The sequence below is a fragment of the Camellia sinensis genome, chromosome 5, assembly GCF_055761805.1.
Source record: "Camellia sinensis isolate YWXY chromosome 5, ASM5576180v1, whole genome shotgun sequence".
Lineage (NCBI taxonomy): Eukaryota > Viridiplantae > Streptophyta > Magnoliopsida > Ericales > Theaceae > Camellia > Camellia sinensis.
In genome coordinates, this window is record NC_138965.1 from 158,592,160 (window position 1) to 158,616,384 (window position 24,225).

At 36.3% G+C, this 24,225-nt stretch overlaps 1 protein-coding gene and 1 long non-coding RNA gene across 2 annotated transcripts; one reads left to right on the forward strand and one right to left on the reverse strand.

The window, feature by feature from the left end:
• Nucleotides 1–395: 395 nt before the first annotated feature.
• On the reverse strand, nt 396–13,543 carry LOC114297996 (uncharacterized). The gene is made up of 5 exons (XM_028242486.2): nt 12,220–13,543; nt 6,165–6,318; nt 2,198–2,418; nt 1,382–1,555; nt 396–846 (listed from the first exon to the last, which is right to left on the reverse strand). Exons 1-5 carry the CDS (start codon nt 12,433–12,435, stop codon nt 760–762), a joined length of 852 nt encoding a protein of 283 aa, XP_028098287.2. The 5' UTR covers nt 12,436–13,543; the 3' UTR covers nt 396–759.
• On the forward strand, nt 5,016–5,656 carry LOC145790942 (uncharacterized). Its single transcript, XR_014330383.1, has 2 exons — nt 5,016–5,196; nt 5,332–5,656. It is a non-coding gene; the product is annotated as an uncharacterized LOC145790942 (long non-coding RNA).
• Nucleotides 13,544–24,225: the final 10,682 nt, after the last annotated feature.

Below are 24,225 nucleotides of genomic sequence, written 5' to 3' on the forward strand. Positions count from 1 at the left end.
TTTGGGTGGGTTCTACTCTAGCATGAAAACACACACAAAGATTCCTAGCAATACCTAGCCTTTGCTAGGGTTTCAATATTCACTGGCCACCTGTGTGGACACCACAACAGTAGAGGTTAACGGCAAATATGCATAGAGCACTGGCAGGCATAATGGGTATTTTCTCGTTGTGATTGAATACTAAGGCCAACAAGAAAACCAAGCATAAACGGTATGTCATACATCAAGCATTCAGTTCTAGGGTTATAGCAAAACAATGGGACCCAACTACTAAGAAAATAAGAAAACTAATTAATTTCATGTCAATTGTATGTGATGCAACCAATTTAGGAAATAGATTACAATAGAGAGAGAAAATGCACAAATAGGAACAAAAAAGCACTAAACTCAGAAAATGCAATCTCAAAACATCATAAACTGATTATTAGGTGCTTAAACCACCTATTTATAGGCTAAAGACACAATTAGCCACCTCAAACAGCTCATGTATAGTTGGCCAACATTAAAAAAACACAACCCGACTCAAAATCTTAACGTCAGTATATCTCCTATTGTTAAGCAAATCCCCACAACATTTATGACTAGGAAATCCAATTTTGTAAAGAACAGAAATAGACAGATTCAGAAGCCTCTACTAAACATTAACTTACCTTTTGGCATGAAAGACGAGCGACTGCATGCTAAAAGTGTCTTTAAGATATCATTAGGCACTACCATTGCAGTAGTACTTGGGAGGAACCCTAGCATGTGACTAATGCATTAAAAGACATCAGGATTGAAATGCCCTGGGATGGAGTCGCTTTGTTGAGCCTGCTTGAGGTGCATTGTCAGAGCGTAATTATTGACCTGGTGACAATCACAAGGTCAAAAAGTGATCAGAAGCCAGTTAAATTGGTGAAATTAGCATAAACAAAGTAACAAGATTTTACTTCAGAGTTGCCAAATTGCAAGTAATCTATATGTTGATAGAAAGATAGTATGAAGATTCAACAAAGATGACTGTGTGGCCACAATACATAAATGCATTTTCCAAAGGGCCGGCCATAACAACCAAAAGAGGCTTTTGTAGGCTTAGAGTAATAAACAATTGTTTTATGCTCTAGAGCTGTACATTGCTTTAGCAAAAACGAAGTTGTTTTGGCAATAGCCTCACACATTTAACGTGTTATTCAGAATGCTAATGATTATCTGATTTTGTTTAAATTTAGAAAATAAAGTTGTCAATTACTCTATAGGAAATAACCAGTTTCCTTTTCTAACTTTTCCTCTTTCCATTCCCTTTTTTTTCTTTTTTGTTTTCAAACTGTCCTTCCTCACAAGAGCACCACCATAATGTTCTATTCATAAATATATAATCATTGTTTATGTCAGAAATTCCAACCTCAAGAGTTCTTAGTTGCTCCTGGTACTGAGATGCCAGCTGCTTCAGATGATGCAACTCCTGAGTCGTATCCTCAAACTCTTTTTGGCGCTCATGTTGAATAGCAACTGCTCTCTTAAGCACAGCATTCTCATGAATCAATGCTTCTAGTTGTCCCTTCAGCATAATGTTCTCCTAACAAGCCAAAATTAGAATTGTACAACAGCCATCAGAAACAAAATCCACCATCTATCACTACATTCTACCCACCCTAACAACCATCAGAAGGAAGAAATAAAAATAAAAAAATAAAAAAGAAATGAGAAATTGGCAAACCCTAGAGGGGGTGGGCTGGGACAAAAAAGCCATTAAATAGTAATAATAACAAAATCCATTTTAATTTTTGAATTATTATTTTATGCTAATCCAATCTGTATTAAACATGAGATCATCTATACAAGTTTAATACTCATTAAAGAATACTTATAAACAAGGAAGAGACTTGTCTCTAGTTGGGTCCTCGAACTGGAGCATAATGTTGGGCCTCAGTAGACCCACCACAGGATCCAACTTGATAATCTGAATCGTTCAGATCATCTGTGCAAAAAACTTAGGTTGATTGGATAATCCTAGCCACAGATAAATGCTTCCCGGTCATATGTGCCTATGGTTATTGAATTAAATTGATTTTTTGCATGAATGATCTGTGCTAGGAGGATCCTACAAAATGAACAATTCAAATCATCGAGGTGGGTCCTGTGGTGGGCCCATTGATGCCATCAGTATGCTCCAGTGGAAGACCCAACTGGAGACAAGCCTACTCTTATAAACAACTACCTGCTGGAAGTTCTGAGCTGCCTCTGCAGTTGCACGAGCACAAATGGACTTCTCCAAGGCCTCAAGTGCTCTGGATGCACGATCCCTAGCATCATCCATATTAGATGAATTCATCATTTCTCTAACAAACAGCTCCACCCAGTCTGCACCACCCATGGAAAGGTTCTGCAGAGCCGATGGATCCTCGGCAGATGCAACCTTGGTACTGGCTTCCACCACACCTGCAAAATAAATGTGAGAGTATTGCTTTTACTATTCTTAGTAAGTAGCTATGTCCAAAATGGCCTATAAGATAGAGATTAATGCTTGGATGCAAAATCAAATACAGTGATAATGCTGATGATTGTTTTATTATGTGTTCTGGAATGGAAGGTTGAGCAGGTAAGATCAGGATTCAGGCAGAGGGGAAGACAAATTTAATGAGACAATCATAAATGGCCCTTCAAAGAATGACAACAGTCCACAACAACGAATTCTTTACAAGAGTTCTAGAGGGAAAATTCCAAAGCCTAGCATATCTACTTAGCTATTGTCTTTGTGCGAACATGGATTGCAAGAGGTCATAAGACAACCAGGTTTTGCTTCTTATATAATAGATGGTCTTATAAAATAGATGGTGACTCCTCTTCAATCCAAATGCCATGTCAAACCAGCTTCTGCACAGTCCACTGACCTTGAATGTGGAATAAAAATTGATTTATAGAGGATCTCCACAAACAAGAGGGAGCTTGTCCATCGATTGAAGAACCCATTAATCCTGATCACAAGACTATCATGATCATAGTTGTTAAAATTGTACTATTTGCAATTCAAACCTTACAATTCTGAGTGGATTCAAGCCCTAAACAACATGAATTGGTATAGGGCCCGAATTGGTGAATCAATGAATCAACCAAAGAGATTGAGACCAAACTCTTCTTTTATTGGGAATAATTAACGTGTAGTGTAGACCAGTATTTAATTACTGTGGTGTAGTGCTTAGTCTAACATAATTAATTAGAGTGTGTTGATTGCACTTTTCATCACAAAATTCAGTACATATGACCACAATTTTGGGCTACTTGACATACAAAATTCGACTTTATCTCAGCATTCGGTTCATGGGCCCACGACCCAACCAGCTTTCCAAAGACCTTTTCAGTCTATGTTTGGCATGGACTTTTTTGGCTATTTTAGCCACAAAAAGACAAAATAAGCTAAAAAACCAATAAGACAAAATGTCACACCTGAACCATAATCATTTCATTTTTTCTCTCATAAAAGTCAAAAAAATTAAAAAGCCCATCCCAAACAAGACTTTTTAGCCCCAGGCTAAAATAGCCAAAAAGCCAAAAAATCAACCCACATCCCAAACGAAGGCTGAGATCTCATTCAGATAGACCAAGTCCCTAAAGAAGCCCAAGTTATAGCCCGGAAGAGACCCATTTGGGCACTTTATACACTAGAAAGCCCAAGGTCTTAACTCTAGAAATAAGCCCAAGGTCTTATCTGGCTTGGCACTTCGTCTAACTTGGCCTTAAGTGGCCCATTTTGGCATTTTTAAGCTCTTGGAGTTTTGGCAACAACAACTTTGATCAATTTTAGCCCTTTGAATGGTTGGACTCAGCTTATAATACAAAGCCCAAGACCCCTAGAGTGGCTTGGCACCCTCAGACGACTTCAAATACACAACATAGTCCATTTCAGACATTCTTCAGCAGCAAACAGCATAAAATTGCCATCAAGCAGCATCCACAACAAAGCCCAAGCACCTCAAACACTTGACACATCAGTTAAAGAACTAAGAAGGCCCAATCAGCAGCCCAAGAGCTCAACAAAATAAAGAAAAGCCACTTTTGGCCCACAATCTAGCATTTTGGCCCACTACTTCAGCAATATAGTACTGCCCGGCCCTTCCCCATGCATAGTAAGCCTTCTATAACAAAGCCCAAGTCCTCCTTGTCCTGGCCTAACCAACCACAACCTTGGGAGAACAACTTCAGTAAATTTTAGCCCATTTTCAGCCGAGCTGAAGCATATTTGGTCTATTAAATTAAGGGTCCAGATCAAATCTTGTGATCTTCAATCAGTTTGCCATGTAGCCAGCCCACTTCCATAGGGCTCTTGGGACCACTGATCTAGAGGGCATGAAAGTGTCCAAAAGGTCTAAACATGTACCCTCCAGTAGTGAGTTCAAAATACAATGAGCTGGTTGTACTGGAGCACTCCTTTGGACCTTTGAATACTTGCTTTGGATAGGGTCTCACCTCGTGTGTCAACACCTCATTGGTTGATGCCTTTTCAATCATTTTCAGCCATCATTTAGTCCGTTCAGCAGCAGTGGCAGATGACTGCCATTGCTGAAAATTATTATTTATGGTAAGATTCCTTTTCCATTAAAGAAAACAAAATCTGTACACATCAGATCAGTATCAATATGCACTAATTACTTTGTACACTTGTCAAAATCTAAGAGGCTCTGTTTCTCTATAAATAAGAGGCTCTTCTTCCACATTAAGTGGACTCTCTCAAGACTTCCACCATTAGAGAGTTTGGAATAAGCTTAAATTCCTCACAAACTTAGCTCCTTCAACTCTTTTTAACTAAGCCAGAGGTTCCAGCCTTATTCTGCATTCGTTTTCTCTCTGATTCAGCCTCCAAACTCAGTCTCCTTGCTCCCACGAGTGCTTTACAGCCAAATCTCTGCTACTGCACGCCTGCCTCTAGCAATAACGAAATCTACACTTATACACTAAACAGTGCATCATTTCAGCTATTTCTTACCATATCTGTCAACATTCCATTATATTCAGCTCTGATAACTGCTTTATCCCAATAGGCCAGCGGGCAAAACGAGGAGAGGGCCCGAAAATCATACCGCCGCCGCGGCGCCGCGGTTTACTCAGCTTCTTTGAGGTCTGAGACCACCTTGACACTCTCTCTCTCCCACCTTGAGCACTCTTCCAAGTGTTCCCCACTATTTTGGTTTACCAAGAATAGGCCTCCAAAACCCATTATCAGTATGTACCAGCTCATATTGAAGATTCAGCCTGCCTACCAAGCTTACAACACATCTCTCTCTCTCTCTGTTTTCTTTGTACATATGTTTACTTTAACATATTGCATTAGTAACTATCCTCAACACAATTTTGTAGATGCAAACGGAGGATGTTAGGGGTTGGACATGCCCCCTAATATCGTAAGCGCAGTGCTTGACTCCATCTAAACCCGAGGGTGTTTCTCCAATGGTAACTCAGCAGCCTTTCAAAAGCGTTTGGGAAGTCTCTCAGGTTTCTAAAACACCATAAGAAGGTCCAATGGCATCCAGACAATCTGCATGAGAAGCACCAACCGACAACATGGCATCCGAATATTATAGTATGATATCATCTAGTTTACCAACAAAAAAAATAGCTTCCAAATATTATAGTGTGATATCATCTACTTCAGAAATTCAAACCAAATAACATCACTTTATTATATTTAAAAGAAGGAATAAAATTCAAACTACATAATATCTATTTCCTAAATTTAACAAAGGCATGATTATAAATAAAGTAGTTGTTCCCTTTCTATTGGAAGCAAAATTCATCCTCTATAAGAGACAACAGAAATAAAAAGGAAGTATAGGGAACCCTTTCACAAACATAAACATTTAGGCAAGAGAACAATTCAAAGTTCAAATTCAAACACGCACAATTAAGGTACTTCAAAAGTTCTCCTTTTAATCACTAGTTACTGTTTTTCTACATAATGGACTAATAAATTCACACACACAAAAAACAAAACAAAACAAAAAAGAGAGAGAGAGAAAGAAAGAAAGATAAAGAAAAAAGAAATGGAGAACTGCGAGTTCAAGTTCAAGTTCAAGTAATTAAAACATTAACTCCCACATAAGTGAACCTGCACACGGCGTAAGGAAAGCCAGAAAAACCACGAGTATAGAACTTTAGTTCAATTAACAATGGAAGAAATCATTGACATGTACCTGAAGCTTGAAATTGCACATTTTCTTCTTGTGCAACACCACATTTGCTTGCAATAGAGCCCAAGTTTTCAGCGGATCCCAATCGTAGCTCATTCAAACTTCTGATAGCCAAATCGAGATCATCACCACATTCTTTGAGTGCTCTCTCAAGAAGCTGAAATCACAGGATTCAGAAATGATCAGTAACTTGTCCTATTGACTAAAGCAGATGTCTTAGAAATGCTCCACATATTCAAAAAAAAAAAAAAAATTGTATTTGTGTAGTGGGGGAGGGGAGGGGTAATCTACATTCAATCAAGAAAACAACATATATACTCAAAAGTAACAATATATAAAATCGAATGTTAATGATTTAAGGTCAGAAAAAACTCTATTTTATTTAATAATTCCCTTCGAAGAGGTAGCATATACAAAGATTGCAGTAATTGAGAACTCCAAATCAATTTCAACGAAGGAATAATATTGAATAAATGTTGCATCATATCCAAAAAATGGAACCCTAGGTCATACAGATACCATGATTAGACAAACAATAGACTTCTTCCTCGATTTGTTGGTTTTGTATCTACTCACAATCAAAAAATCTACATTCAATCAAGAAAACAACATATATTCTCACAAGCAACAATATATAAAATTGAATGTCGATGATTTAAGGTAAAAAAGAAAACTCCATTATATTTAATAATTTCCTTCGAAGAGGTAGCATATACGAGTATTGCAGTAATTGAGAACTCCAAATCAATTTCAACGAAGGAATAATATTGAATAAATGTTGCATCATCTCCAGAAATGGAACCCTAGGTCATACAGATACCATGATTAAACAAACAGTAAACTTCTTCCTTGATTCCTCGATTTGTTGGATCTATATCTACTCACAATCAAAAAATCTACATTCAATCAAGAAAACAACATATATTCTCAAAATTAACAATATACAAAATCAAATGTGAATGTGAATGTGAACGATTTTAGGTTGACAAAGCTTCATTTTATTTAGGGTAAATCACACTGGCACCCCTTGAATTTCTTTGATATCACATTTCCACCCCCTTTATTCACTGAAATATCACTGACCACCCCTGTCAGTTAACACTCCTAATTAAGTGATAAAAGTAACCATATTACCCTTGCATGTAAAAAATAAAAAATAAAAATTCCCCTTTTACTTCTTTTTTTTTTTTTTTTCTCATCAATTCTCTCTTCTAAGCCTACTGCCACCAACCTGTGGATATGGCAATGTGGGGGTGAACACCAAGCAGATTCACTACAGTGGGTTGTCTTCTCTCTTGAAATAAATATAGTGCAGAAAGTGATTGAAGTTAATCCTCGAAATAGAGCAGAGTTATTGAAGTACATGCTTTGGCTACTATAATTCAAGATGATAATTTTATATTGCACCGGTTAAAAGGTAAATCAATGACGTGAACCCACTTCATTTTCTCTTACAATGTTTGGGCAAGATATGAAGCTATCGTCTTATTCTATAATCATTCTTCTAAATTTCATATATGCTTATATGGATATCATTGCTCCAAATGGTAATTCAACAGCAAACAAAAAACCAACTGAAAAACCCTCGAATGACAAACCAATTGGGAGGCACATAATAGAATTGATAAAAGACATAGTTAAAGTGGCATTTTTGTTGTGATAATGCTCTTTGCAGAGAAGATAATTAAAGGGGCATTTCATCGAACACATGGTGTGTGATAGTGAAGAAGAGAGAGAACACATGAGGAAGAGAGAAATAAGAATAAAGAGAAGAAGGAACCACCAGCAGCTCCCGTAGCCCCACATCCTAGTTGCCTCCCCACTGCAGTCCAGCCATGCATCACATCCCCCTCCCCACCGCAATCCAGCCCCCTCCCAACCTATACTGCAGCAAGTCGCAGATTCCGAGATAAAAGGGAAAGATCATCATGGGTTCAAATTATGGAGGTGTTGTTCATCAGTGAAGAAAGAGATTGTTCATTTTCATTGGTAGAAGAAGTGGCAATAGTGGATAGAAGTGGTGGCTCTTCAATGGCTACTCTCTCTCATTATTATCTTTCTCTTTCTCTTTCTCATCTGCAAGGTAACAAACAGTAGGTGTTTTTTTGAGGCTCATTCCTCTCATCTATTTAATTTTTAACCCCAAGGGGTTGGCTGAGCGGTAAAGACTTGAGGATAAGATCCAATGTCTCAAGTTCGAGTCACCCAAGGGGCCACTAGAGGTTTACCCGGTTGTTAACTTCAAGGCCCTGGGCAGTTATCCAAAAAAAAAAACAAACAAACAAACAGTAGGTGTTGGTAAAAGTGAAAGGATGGTGTTTGGTAATTGGGGCAATGATAAAATAGGAATAATGTAACCCTATTGGGAAGAAGATTAGGAAGGGTAATTTTGGCATTTCAAAATATTAAATCAATGACATCAGCAAATTCTACTCAATCAACTCACGGTTGACTAATGGATGGGTCTATATGTTACACAAAATTCTATAGTAGGGGAGGTCAACAATATTTCAAAGAACAAAGGGGGTGACAGTGTGATATCAGATAAATCCAAGAGGTGTTAGTGTAATTTGCCCTTCTATTTAATAATTCCTTCAAAGAGCTAGCATATACGAAGATTGCAGTAATTAAGAACTCCAAATCAATTTCTGCGAATGAATAATGTTGAACACATGTTGCATCATCTCCAGAAATGGAACCCTAGGTCATGTCATACACATGCCATAATTAGACACACAACATATAGAATTTTTCCTCGATTTGTTGGTTTTGCTTCAACTCACAATCAAGAATTACTCCAATCTTATTATCTACTTACTCTAAAAAATATATATAAACTACAATAAGAAGGCAATAAATGCGAAACTACCACATAGTATGTGTCAATACTCATTTGGCTTAAGTTATGCGTTAAAGTTGCAAACTTGCAATACAGTTGGTGTACGAATTTAGAATGGAAGTAAACTTTGTAACGTTTCTATGCTTTTCAACCTAATAAAATTTCAACTATCTTGCAAACTAAGCAAGATATTTTAAGTCTATAAACCAAAAATAAGTAAATGAAGATAGTTTTTCAACACTTTTCAATTTGATATTTTTTTCTAAAAATATGAAGGCCAAGTTTGGAATCTTATAAATTGTTTCACATGATATATTGTCTCTATGTTCGTGATATTGTCTCACACAGCATACCGTATGTACTGTCTCTGTGATGAAGTTAGGCTAACTCTTTTTCTTTTCTTCTCTCTCTTATAAGATTAGAAATAGGAATATAATTAATGATGAAGGTAAATTGGCAAATGAAAATTCATTGTTTCTCGCCTCTGAAACACTTCAGAGGGAAAGGCCACCCATGAAAATTCTTCAAAGCATTTTCCTTTATAACTATAGATAAGAATGCATAAACTATGAAAACATATCCAAGTAATAGAATTCATAAGTATAATCAAAGACGCATCTAGACAATGCATCAAAGCAGACTTGCGGCGCCTCAATACCCCTGAAGAGAGGCAACTTTAATGAAGCGCAGCCGAGGCGCTCAAGGCATGCAAAGTGCGTAAAGAGGCGTGCACCTTTTTCAATTTTGAGATGTGATATCAACCATTTGATCTAATGAAGTCCATTATAATTTTATAAATTGTAGACATCCTATCAAAACTTTCCTAATAAATAGATAGCCTCAATCCTAAATAAGAAATTAAAAATAAACATCTAATTTTTTATGTTTTGGATCCGTATCTTTTATTTTACTTTTTTTCCCCTCTAGTCAGTAATAATGGACAAACAATAATTTGTTGTCCAAGCGTTTATCATTAAATGACTTAATTTGCTTAATTGATTATTTTAGTTACTTAATTTGTGTAATATTTAATTGCTTAATTATTTATTTAGTTGATTAACTGCTTTTAATTGTTTAATTTAAATTTCCTTCGTTTGAAATTGTTGATGTGGTGCAAGCTTTTAAGCGCAATGTAATGTACTTGGTGGTAATAATCTCATGTAAACATACAATGTTTCATTGGATAGCATATGGATATGGTAAATAAAATGCACAATAAATTTCTCATACCTATAAAAAAAAACCATGCAAAATATTTATAATATGTGCTTTGCTTCGATGAAGCCCGCACCTCGTAATGCGCCTTGTGCGTAGGCCCAAAAAGTTCTTGGAGCCTCAGTGCGCCTCTTGACTTAAATAACACTAGAATTTATAAATGTTTTATTTCTAGATTTAAAGCCAATAATCTAAACAGTTCATTAAAAGCATGGCAGAAAACTTACCTTTATGTAGCTAATTTTTAAAGTTTGAAGGGTTTAAAGACAAGGGAAGGTTCAGAATTGGCATATTGAGATAAGAACGAGTGAAAGATGAGTAGTAATTCGTAAAGCTTCAATAACCATTGTTTGCAAAAGACCATAAATATTTCATAATTGGAAAAGGCTAAAGAACTTGGATTGAGTACTGCCTTTAAAGTACAACCACTTCAAACATGTGATAACACAATACATGGCTATTTCTTCATCATTTTAAGAGGTGGTGAGGGCGTCTTAGTATTTCTAACAATCAAACAACTATTCGTAATTTAGAAATTTTAGTGCTATTGTTGTTTGACATGTAATATATCTATTAGTGAGACGGTTAAAGTAGGACAACAAAGATATAATGATGCAGGGAGACCCACCACTGATCATAAAAGTCATAGCTAGTGGTAGGAGGCAAATGAATCCCTCTTCCATAGCCCAGGTTCAAGTAAATCAAGGCAAGACCCACATTAGCACGAGGTGATCCTCCTGTTCACATGCCCGCAATGGAAGAGTTTCAAATGCAAGACCTATAGCTAAAATACTGTTTGATGCAAGTAGACTCGCCACTAATGCCAAATGTTGCAGTTACTAGGAGGAGGTGAATCAATCCCTTTATTTCATAGCCCAAGGTTCCAATCAATGGGGGTGAGACCTATGTTAGGGTGAGGTGATGCTCCACACTAAGGATGCTCCTACATCACATTACAGTACGAGTGCATCGATACAGTAAAACCTACAAAAGTAGTTATGGGTATGGCTAGGTATGTTCGTAAAAATAGTTATGGGTATGCTTAGCATGCTCCATAATAAGGATGCCCCTTTAATTTTTAATTTGGAATAATGCCAAAATTAGTTAACTGGTTTAGTTGGTTAAGATCCAACATACAATTTACATTCAATGCCAAAAGTCAGATATAAACCCAAAATCAAATGTCATTATATCAAATAACTCACGAACCAAAGCTTAATTACAAAATCATGCTAAGCATAAAAAAATCCAACGAAACTTGTACTTCTGAATAGAAAAAAAATACTATTTCAGCCAAGGTATGGCTTGGATATATACTAGGTAGCTAGGGTATGGCAAAAATTAAGAACAAAAAATTTAAATACGAGTTTTGTGTACTCCGTACACATGCGAAAGTACCATGCAAAGTACCAATACTCAGTACGGATACAACATTTTTGTTGAAGTACCTATGCTTCATAGAAGAGCATCCTGGGTGTTAAGCATGGTTCCGTGTTACCTCCTCCCACTAAATGTGACTTTTGGGATCAGTGGTGGGTCTCCCCTATATCATCTAATATTCAAATTTGCTTGCACGGAAATGTAAGCTTCCTCTAGGAATTTCAAATGATACTACTCACCAACTACCAACTAACAATAATTTGCTTGCACAATCATCATGCCCCATCCCACAGGGACACCGAAGAAATTTTAAACAAGAAGGCTCTAATTACATTCTTTTATTCACTCCTAAAGCTACCGAATTTTGAATCAAAACAAAGTCCAGAAACAAGAAATGGATTTTAATTTCCACCCTATAATTCCAAAAGATGCAATCACTTTAAAAAAAAAAAAAAATTATACAACAATCAAATTGAATGAAAATCACAAAAGAATAGAAAAGCCATCATCTCTCTCGAAATTAGCCCCCCAAAACAAATACAACTTCCAATTTAAAAAAAATAATTAAAAAAAAATAGCAAAAGTTTTATTTAACAGGGCTTAAATTCACAAAATAAAAGAAACCTGTTTGTCCATGTCAGGAAAGTGAGCTGAGAGGTAGTCAAGGGCCGATAAATGCGATGGAGACGACGATAAACTAAACGGAGAGCCGGTGGTGGGCCTCGGAGGAGAGAATCGAACCGGCGACGAAGAGGAACAGCGAATTCTCTTAGATACGGGCGGAGACGATGGGAGGTCTTCGAAGATGGATGATCTCTTCCCGCACACTATGGCAGACATGTTGTGTGCTCAGTTTTCTGATCCTACTCTCTGAGCAATCGATCCGATTCCTCTCCCCCCTGTATCGTTCATGCAGCGATTAATCAATCACAATTCCAATTCTCCCCAAAAATCAATTCCGCACTGTTTCTTGATCGAATCGGTGACCAAATGTATCAAAAAGAGGGCTTTTTTCAAATTTCTGAGATTGAAGACTCGATTTCAATGCCGAGTCGCTATACAGAGAGAGACTGCGAATGATTGTATACTTGCAGAGAGATGGAAAACTAAATAGTTTTCTATATATATATGTAAATGTAAATGTATGTATATATATATATATATATCTACACTTTCTCTTTCCAAGATTAGGGTTTGGTGTCTTAGGAAGGAAAGAGACTGCTCTTTCTCTCTGGTTGCTTCGTGTCGTCGTCTACGATTTATGTTGTGTCTCAAATGATGTATGATAAATTGATAGAATAACGCTTGGTGGGGGACAAAATGAGACGGACCATTAAAAATAAGCCACGTAAGCAAAATTGAGCAGTAATTTGGAACGTGGCTCGATTTAATTGGGTGTCAAAAACGGCCATTGCTGGGGTTAGTGTTTTTTTTACTCTTGACGACAGTAGTGTAGACTGAAGTTTAACAAATGATTGTATGATAGCCTCAGGGTGAGGTCAAAAAAATCATAATGTCAAAAGCCAAACATGTCAATAAATACTATTTTGGAAAATAAATTAAAAATTGATTTTTTGATTTTCTAATTTTTTTTAAAAATGTGTAAAAATTAAAGAGATTATGTGACTTTAAAAGTTAAAAAAAAATTAACGTTTAAGAAATTGGCTAAAAATTGATTTTTTTTAAAAAAACATGTAAAAAAATAAAATGATCCAAAATAACTTAAAAACAAAAAATTGACTTTTAACCAAATTCATATATTATTGCGTGTATAATCAATAAAAAATTAACATTTATCAAATCAAATCAAATCATTGCAGTTGAATTATGAGACATTTTTAAGGATCTAAAATATTTTCCTAATTAGGTAATGCTAGAGATCTGCAATTTAAATCCTTAAATTTATTCACAAAAATGTCAATAGAGATAAATTCTATACAATTGAGTATATGATAAATCAAAAATTAATATGTATTATGCTACATTATTATGGCTCAAATTATAAAAGATTTTTTATAAGTCTTAAATATTTTTCTTTTTTAAATGAAACCTATTAACAAATTTGGTAAACTTTTGTTTTTTTCATGCATGTGGTGATCCATTTAGTCCTGATGAATTTTTTATATATCAATTAGTCTCATTGATTTTGAAATGTAAATTTAATATATTATTTTTAAATTAAATTTACGGTTTATACCCTTATTTCTATTTTCTTCTCTCTTTTTTTTTTTTTGTAGTAGAAAAGTGAGGTACACAATATATGATAATCAAATTTAAGATGAATTTTTATATAACAATCTTTTTTATTTGGAAAACATTTCAAAATGACTTCAAATATAAGATTCTTCAAACATTCCAAAACGATGTGGGATTCTTCAAACATTTCAAAAAAAGTATAAAAACTCCTTACTAAGTTCCTTACTAAGTTTTGAACAAATTTATAATTTCAAATTGTAATACTCCAATGTAATACTTCATAAAAAAATCCTTAGTGTATTTTCCTCAAGCATAACACTTCAAAAACCTCTTTAGTGTAACACTATAATGTAACATATAAAAAAATTCCTTAGTGTACTTTTTCTAAATGTAACACTTTAATATAACATTCTAAAAAAACTTCTTAACGTAACACTTTAATGTAACATACAAAAAAATTCCTTAATGTAGCACTGTAGTGTACCATACACAAAAAAACTATTTAATGCACTTTTTCCAAACATAACACTTCAATATAACATTTCTAAAAAACTCCTTACTGTAACAATTATACAAAAAAATTCTTTAGTGTATCTTTCTCAAACATAATATTCCAATATAACACTCCAAAAAAAATGATGTGGGATTCTTCAAACAATTCTAAAAAGAGTACAAAAATTCATTACTCCCTCCATCCCAAAATAATGGTCCTTTTTGGGGAATCCAACTTTTTTTGGTAGTACAATTATTGCATTTGAAAAAAGTTGATTTTCCAAAATTATCCTTTTGATAGTACATTTTTTGAGAATATCAATGCATAATTGTACTTTTTATGTTGTTTATTAATTTAAAAGAAGGGTAAAATAGGAAATTTATATTATTTTTGTACTTGATTTTTGAAGAGGGACTAATATTTTGAGACGATGAAAAATGGAATAAGGGACTAATATTTTGGGACGGAGGGAGTACTAAGTTTTGAACAAATATATAATTTCAAACTGTAAGTGTTGCGTTTGGAAAAAATATACTAAGGAGTTTTTAGTGTTTTTGTGTGTATTACATTGAAGCGTGTTATATTAGAGTGTTACGTTTGGAATTACATTGATTGGAGTATGTTACTGTTGGCTTTTTTGGCTTTCAAAGGTTAATAATGTAATTTTAAATGCGCCAGTAAGGATCAATTAGTCCTTCTAGAATATTAATTACCAACAAATTATCAGACGATTGTGTTATAGTTCTCTCAGCCTCAATGAAAAGGACTTTTACTGGTGGCTTGTTTAGGAGAATTTGATAAATAACAACAAGTGAAGAACAATTTTAGAATCTGAATTTCATTAAGTAAAATGAAAAACTTACAATGATCTGACCCAATCTCGTAGAGGTTTACAGTAACAAGCTATTTGAAACTACTCCTAGGAAATGAAGTGTAATACAGGAATTGAAGTGCAGAAATGTAAAGAGCTGTAAAAACTGAAAGGAGAAACGAGGTAAATAAACTGGTTTTTTGATCTGAGTATGGGTCCTTCTTTCTAGGGCTTTCTCTGCTATTTATACTTTTCAATAATAACTGTCGAAGTGGGCTTTCAATCGTCAAAATGTCCTCCCATGATTGCTGAACATGCTCTCTCTCAGTCAATCTCACTACGCCACTCTTGCAGTTAAGCTTCCCTCCTGATTTTGAATTTAAACTTTGTGAGTAACCGTTAAGCCACATCATCTTGTATCTCTCGATTATTCCAGTGCTATGCAAATCCATTATTACAAATACGAACTGCCACGTGTCCAACTTTGGTTGGCAATTTGTATTAATTTCCCAAACTGCCCTTTTCATGCCACGTGTTGGATTGTGTTGGCTGTTACAAATTATACAGCCAACATTACCCCCCGCACTAATATACCCAATACTTGGTGATATTAGTGAACTAGTGCAATCCATCCACGTTCTAGGACGTGCATAGACTCTGTATATTGTGGTAGGATAAACGCTTTTTGAATAATGAAGCTGTGACAACCCTTACCTCTGATTAGTGCTAAACTGTGATTGAGCATGATAAGTAATTGATTAAGCTGAAATTCTGAACTGTTTGCATGAGTATGTTGCGTAATTGCATTTCTATTTGTTTGTCATTAAACGATCTGTTCATGTTTTGATTTTGAATTGCGAATTGAAAGCCTTATCGGCGACCGATTCAGAAATTGGTTAGTGTTATATGCTAATTAGGATTTATGTGATTTTATGGTAACTTTAATTAAATTTTGATTTGGAACGATTAAATTAGATTAAATAATATTAAAACAAATTAGTTTGAGTTATTTGCATTTTTGCCACTAGTGGGCATTTTAGGCCAATAATTGATTTTATATCATTTTGTTGCATCATCTCATCCATTTCCTAGACCAAAACTGAGAGAGAGAGAGAGATTAGGAGGAAACTTGAGTTCATCTAGATTTTGACTTGGAATTCAAAGGATTGAAGGATAATTGCAAAATTGAGCTAGCACACTTGGAGGTCAAGACCTAAGGTAGGGAATCCTTTCTCTTAATTGTGAATTTGAGTTATTTCTCGCATGGTTCATAGGAATATTGGAGATTTGAGCCAAGATATTGCTTAAAGAGTTGAATTGAGAATTAATTCATGCATACATGTACATATTCTTGAATTTTGAGGTTGTTTTCATGGGAATTTCTTCATGCATGTTCATATCTTGGTAGAGGTCCATGAATTGATCATGTTCTTGAGCTCAAACTTGCATTTGATCTTATTTTGGAACATTATAGTTCATGGGAACTCATGCATGTATGATTTTGCATTGTTCTTCATGTCTACATTTAATTTAGTGTGCAATTGGCTTACCTTTGGGCCTTGATTTTATCAAATGATCTTGAAAACATGTTGTATTATGAGTTTCCAAGTGTTTTTCAGAAAATTGGCCCAAAAGGTTGATTTTGTTGTGTTGAATTCTTGGTTTGAGCTTTGAAGGCAAATCTGGAAAACCCAGAATTTGGCTTCCTTGCTCGAGCGAAGGATTCCACGCTCAAGTGAACACCTTTGTTTTCTGAATTTTGCTCGAGCGACAGAATACTAGCTCGAGCGTAGATTGCATGCTCTCAGGTTTTTGTGCACGCAGATGCACACTCGAGCTACGAGACCTACGCTCGAGCGAGCATCGAGCGAGGATTTTCAATATCCAGTACGTTTGCATTTTTACAGACCGCTCGAGCGAAGGAGTTTACGCTCGAGCGACCCCTCTGTTTTGGCAAGCTCGCTCGAGCAAAGAAAGCCACACTCCAGCGAAACCCCTGTTTTTAGCAAATTTTGAAAAGTGTTTTAAAGTACATCTTTGCATCCTCATTTCATCCTAGGCATTCCTAGGCCATGTTTAAGGCATCTTAATGAGGATAATGTTATAGAACCACACCAAGTCAAGTTAAGGGGCTAAGCCATTAATCCCAAGAGTGCAACTTAGTGTGTGTGTTCATTCTACAACTGTATAGGGTTGGCACCCGGGGACGCTGACTAACCTGTCTGTAGCCCAGTACTCTGTAAGTAACAATGTTCTAAAGATACGTTCAATTATAACTATTTCTGAACGATTGATTATACTGCTTTCTAAAATGGCATCGTTTACTGAATGAATGTTTGTCCTATTTGTAAACTATATTCGTGGCATCCTTAGCAACTTACTGTTACTGTATTGTTACTGCTACTGTTACAGAGATCTCTGTCGGTTCCAATGTTGGGACCACTACTGTTTACTGTTTGATGGCCATCAACTGACTGTTCGGTCTGTCAAGACCTACTGTACTATTTTGCTATTGGATGTACCACATATGACTATTATGGTTTCTAAATAACTGTTATGGCATGAAATATGAGCCGCTGATTGAATAAATGATTTACTGATACAATTAACTGTTTTAATTACTGAAAGGACATTCATTCTTAACCCCTTTACGCATATGTTATTCACTGGGCTTTAGCTCACTATTTATATTTATATGTAGGTGTCCAGGCACCTGACCGAAGCTAGGTTCGTCGAGTTGAGCTCCCTTTTTGTTAAGCCAACCACTGTGCCTCACTTCGAGGTTCCGAGTCTGTTCAAGCTAAGGCTGTTTTGGGGTGTTATAGATTCCCCCTTTTGTCTCTGTTTTGTATTGACTGAATAAGTCTTGACTGTACAGTTATGGTAAAGGGATTTGGTCCCTAACCTGGATGTTTGTGTATATGATGGTTGTATATATGTTTCGGTTATGAACGTGGCTTGTTCATAAAAGTCTTTTTGCATTCAGTTTGTCACAGCTCATTGGACATCTTTTTATTACCGTATGGCTTCCACCAGCCCCTCACTCTGTATTATTGTTATGATTGTTAAGCAGACCTTTGGTAATCACGGATTACTGGCCGGTTACGATGCTAAACCCATAGGGGCGGGTTTGGGTCGTGACAGAAGTAGTAAACTTCATTAAATCCTTGCATCTTGCACTTCCATTCTTTGAGTAAACGAAAAGACTGTGCATCCCCAATGGCCAATCACGCCTTCTCTTACATTGATCGAGCATACGAGGAGTCTTTGGAAGATGATTGCAGGCCTTGAAAGAACTTTAGTGCATTTATTGGTTACCCCTATCCACCTTCATTCATACAAGTCATGGAAGTTTTACAAATTACCAATCTCTAGACCAACAATCTGTCAATTACAAACCTTTGGACCAAGCATTTACAAAAATGGATATTGGAAGCTCCTTTTCGGCCCCACCACCTTCTGCATGGGACACAGCTGCTGCTTCTTCTTCCAAGTCTACTGGTTGGGGAAGCTAGCCAGAACTTGATGAACCCAAATTGAGAGAGCGAATTCACCATCAATTTTTCGAATTCGATGATCCTCTGTCTATCCCTCATTATGCTCGGAGCTTAGTGGTTTACCCCCATGTACCCATTGATCACCAACGCAGTCTGGAGGACAACTTACTTGTGGCAAGGTACACATCTTCCATACTAACAAAAATAGTACGAGCAACTCTTCGTCCAGATGAAGCACAAGGATACAATCCGTCATTCTTGGCCAAGAAGGCAAAACTTTACTCTTCTGACTGTCTTGAATGCGTGAAGAATCCACAATTCCCCTATTCCTTTAGGATGGACCCCCCTGCGTCTCCTCTTCCTCAAAATCTTCACTGGTTAGAGGAACTGAAACTTACTTTTTCAAGAATTAGTTTCTTCCTTCCTACCAACCTCTAGATCTTCCCACTACATCTGAGCGACACCAAGCTCAACCACTGCTTGCTGCCTTCTCTCACTTGCCCTTTAATGTTCTTGGAGATGAGACTCCTCTCAAGAACTTCCAATGGACCTGTGATATTATGACTCGAGGTCATGTCTTCAATCCCATTGCTCAGACAGAGCTTCAAGCTTTCTTAGATCAACTCTAGCTCCTTCTTAATTGGTACCAAATTTCTTTGGCTACTAGTAATTATTTGGACAAAATATCGGCCAATCGAATTCAAACCCAATACGAAGCAGAGAATCTCATTGACGAATATAATGACTTCAAGAATAAGGATTCTGCTTATTGGGATGATCTAGATATGGACGAAATAGAACAAGGATTAAAGGAGATTGAGTTCGAGATGAAAGCTGAATAGCTTTTCCAACAAATAAGAATATATCAGCTGCAGCAACCCAGCCTTGATAGGACAAAAGACAGAATAAAGAAGGAACATAAATTCATTGACCACTGCTGGGCCAAATTTAATGAACTTGTTACTTTTTCCATTCCTTAGTTTTATGAAATTGAATTTGTAGCCAAGAAGGCTTTCTAATGTAATTGCTTACATATCAACAAACTAGTTTTTTTTTTTTTCTTAATTAGGCATGATCTAGTTTTATATTCCAATTACATGCTTGTGACCATTTTATTCACCCAATTCAAATAAACTTAGAGCTTCGAATTTGCCAATTTTTTCCTTCAAAGCCTGATTTGAACATTTCCAATGGAATGCTTGAAACCTGATTTGAATATCTCCAACATATGGAGTACAATTAACAATCTTTGCCTTAGATCTTTTCATTCTAATCGTATGGTCAATATAATTTTAACAGCTTTGAATTGACCAACCTTTGTATCAAAGTTACTTTTAAATACTTCGAAGTACTTAGTAACAATGCTGTTTTCCAAAAGGTTTACATTGACAGAAAATCCCATAAAGGCATTTTCCATATTCAGGCAAGTCCTTTTGGATCTTGATCTCTTTACTTGACTTAGTATTGGCTCTGCAACTTTGGAGTCTAGAACATCAAAAAGAATCAGATTCTAGCTTACAAAGTACTTAAAAATTTACTTTGAAGGATTTCATCTTTCTCAAGAAATATAAGAACAAGTCTCCAATACCTTTTAATCAGATCAAACCTGCATTCTCAGTAATAAAATATGTTTCGAAGTCAACTTCTTACTCTTGCAGCCTTGGTTGGTTGTTTGACATTCGGCTTTGGAACCAAATCTTGACTTCGAAGCCAAATATCTGTTTTCGAAGCCAATATAATTGTTTGAGATACATTTCCTGCCCAAACAATCACCCTTGAGAGAACCTTTTCATGTTGTGCTTTCAAGACTCCTACGAATTTTAAGACAAATTGTTAAACTCATATGGATTCCAAAATCAGACAAACAATTCATCTCGAGTCTTTTTTACCCATTTAGGCAAACTGGGTATCTTTCGTACAGAAATGTTTTTTTAAAAAAAAAACCCTTTCCCTTCACGCTTTTAATTTACTTACTTGCCCAAAACACAAACCCTTTATTTCTATTGCTCTTCTCTTGCTCTTTACCCTTTTCTTTGCTTCGTCCTTTGACAACTCTTGTTAATGGCTTCTTCCTCCTTGAAAGTTCCAGTTATGGAACGTGTGATCCCATCTTTAGCTTTAAAGAGGTGTATCGATGAAGAGATATCCAAGCTTAGAGCTGGTGAACCAAGTACCATAGATAGTTGCCTCTTTATTCCTCGCCATAATGAACAACAGGAATACGTCTTAGGACCTATCTTCGGAGAAGCCCCAGCTCAACTTCTTACTTTGTATCATCTTCTAGAGGATCACTGTCTCCTCTACGAAAAGCGTTTTGATTGGAGAAGCTGGAGGATAAACCACCCCCACCACCACTGGCCCACATTGAGGGCTGAATAGGAGGAATGGTATGACAGGGTAGTGCCTGCTAGAGAATGGAATTTGCAGGAGCTCTGTATTCTTGATGCCCTTCGCCTTTCCAGGCTTATTATCCCTAAGGATCCTTTCTTGATTCCTGCAGCCCTTTGTTTCTGAAATTCGGTTTTCAATTTTTTCCAGTTTCGGTGTGGTACAATGGCCCCACCATTCTTGATTTTTTCCATCTCTTAGGGCTCTCACCACTTAGTACTCCCTTTACGCTATGGAACTTGTTAACTATGTCTTGTAATAGACTGCTACAATCTTATCTTATTCTATAACTGATTTATGGGATAGATTGTAATAACCTGACCCTCTTATATGCTTTACATCCCTAATTCTATGAGAAATTATATGTTTAATGTGAAATTCCATGCAAAGTTATGCTTACATATGTGAATTGTTTGATCATGTTTTTCTACCTGTTGATTATTGGAATACATCTGTTAAAATTAAAATGTTAACTTGGAAATTTAAAGCTGTAGAGGCGCAATAAACCGAAATTGAGTATGTGAATATGCTAGTGGGAATTTTTAAAGCTACTCAGGAGGTTGAATTGAAAATTTATTTTGTCTGATTCACTAAGGCTCGTTTGGCAAGTCTAGAAGCTAAAGACTTATTTATGTGTTATATAAGTCCCTTTTTGAACTCATCTCCTTATATGTATTGAGTGGAAATTCTGAAGAGCACCAAAGAGAGAGAGAAAGAAGAGAAAAGAAATGGCACAAGGAGAAGAATTTGGGGATTCAAGATCTTGCTAGGGGAAATTGAAGAATACAATCTAAAGTAAGTATAGATCCCTAGTCAGTTCATACTTTCTCTTCAATTGGTTGAATTAAGCTTTGAAATGAAGCATCCTCCATAAAAACTAGGGTTGATTATGAGTAATCAATTCCACAAATGATTGTGTATCTCTTGGGTGTGTATAATAGGAAACTTGATCTCTATGATATGTTAAATCTCATTCTTTTGTATGTTTGAACTTGTGTGATACATAAGCATGTATATCTAAACATATATGTACATGGTGAAAATGAGGAAATTATGGAAAATTGGAAGTGTAAAAGCCTAAGTAAAACAAGCCTTGATCTTAATTGGCTAAAATTACATGTGTCACATGTTTATATGTTCTGTTTTAGGATAAAAGTTGCCTTGCTTCTAGCTATGTGACTATTCCCCTTGTGACTTAGAATTGTTGAGATTCGGACAAAAAAACAAAGCAAACAACCGCACGTGCGGCAGCCCATAGCCGCATGTACTGGAGGCACAACCGCACGTGCGAGGCTCACAGCCGCACGTGCAGAAAATAGGGGAAAAGACTGGAGCTATACTGCTAAAAAGGCACGTGCAGCGAGGACTTCCGCACGTGCGGCCCAAGTTAGAAAATTTTGGAACTTTCTTTCGCTCTTCTCAACCCTCTGAATGTGTTGTTATGTCCGTTCAGTGTTCCTATAATTTATTTAATTACATGAAACGTAACGAACCGAATAATTAAAAATTGAAAGGAAAACTAAGAATAGTGATGTGCTTACGATTTATGTGATATGTGTAGGGCATCCGCAGGAGGAGACCAGCGTTTACCCGCATCGCAGTGAGTGATAGCAGCGTAACATTATGCTCTATTCACATTTTGTGTTTATATATGTTATTCGAGATCTTATTCATTTTTGTGAGCACCTTATGTTATATGCGATATATCTAATGTATGCTTGAAGTTTGACATGTGTGATATGAACCCGAGGTCATTCTGTTTGCTAATTCGGTGGGCCCAAGACCATTTTGTTAATATGATGGGCCTAAGGCCGTTCTGTGTTTTGTTGGGCCCAAGGCTGTTTTGTTAATATGATGGGCCTAAGGTCGTTCTGTGTTTTGTTGGGCCTAAGGCCGTTTTGCTAATATAATAGGCCTAAGGCCGTTCTATACTACGATAAGCCTAAGGTCATTCTGTATTTTGTTGGGCCTAAGGCCATTCTGTCTTATGTGGGCCTGAGGCCGTTCAAAAAGGAAAAAACGAGTGAGATTATGATTTGTGAATATGCACTATTAACCCATGTTCATACTTTTAATTGTTGGTACTACTGTTATTCACTGAGCCTTGCTCACTCTACTTTCTTGAATGTTTTGTATGTAACTAGCTTGCGGGTCAACCCTAGGTCAGCCCAGAAGTCTGTAACTAAACCCGTTTCGCTGAGTCACCCAAAGTGACTCTTTTGTTTTATTTGGAAAAGCCTTTTGATGGCATGTTTTGTTATAACTGGGGAAAATAGATATGTATGTAAATATTGTCAACACTAAACATTTTGGGTTGGTTCCCTTTACATTCAGTAATATGAATGGTACATGGAATGTTATGCATGTATGGTATTGGAACATGATCTTGGCATTTAGACACAACTCAATGAATATTTATTCTTCTATTATTTTGCTTCCGTTCAGGCCCCAAAATTGAGTAACATTTAAAATAACTAAGTTAAGGCCTCGAGACAGGCCGGTTATGTCCAAACTTTTAGGGGCAGGTTTGGGTCGTAACAGTTGGTATCAGAGCACGAATTATTACTCACACAAGGGTTCATTGAGCTTTAGAGCGTCTAAAAAGGACTTACGTTTCATGTATGCGATGTTTAGTGTATACAAATGCTGTGTAGCAGTTAGGTGGCCCGTGAAATAATTATTGATACCCATCTTTATGCTTGCTTGTGCATTTTTTATGTATTATAACTAACCATTACGAAGATCATGGTAAAGACAAGGACGGATGATCCGGAAGATGCTACCGCCGTACGGTTGGATAGAATGGAAAGGATAATTATAGAGATGACGAAAACTCTGAGGCAGCAACAGTAACCACCACCACCACCTATTCCTGTACCACCGCCAAGGATACAATATTATCAAGCTGAAGATCGGACAATTACACTCACGAAGGAATTAAAAAAGATGAAGCCGCCTTCATTCAAAGGAGGAATTGAACCAATGAAAGTAAAAACGTGGGCGTTGGGTATAAAAAAGTTATTCGAGGTTTTCCTTGTACTGAAGCCTAAAAAGTGCAACTTGTTACCTTCACTCTCGAAGATGAAGCACGAAGGTGGTGGATGCTCACGAGAACTATACATCAAGGATTAACATGGGATAGATTTTTGGAGCTGTTCTATGACAAGTATTTTCCTCAAAGTATGCAAGATAAGAAGGTGACTGAGTTTGAGACTTTGAGGCAGGGAAACAGGACTGTTGTAGAG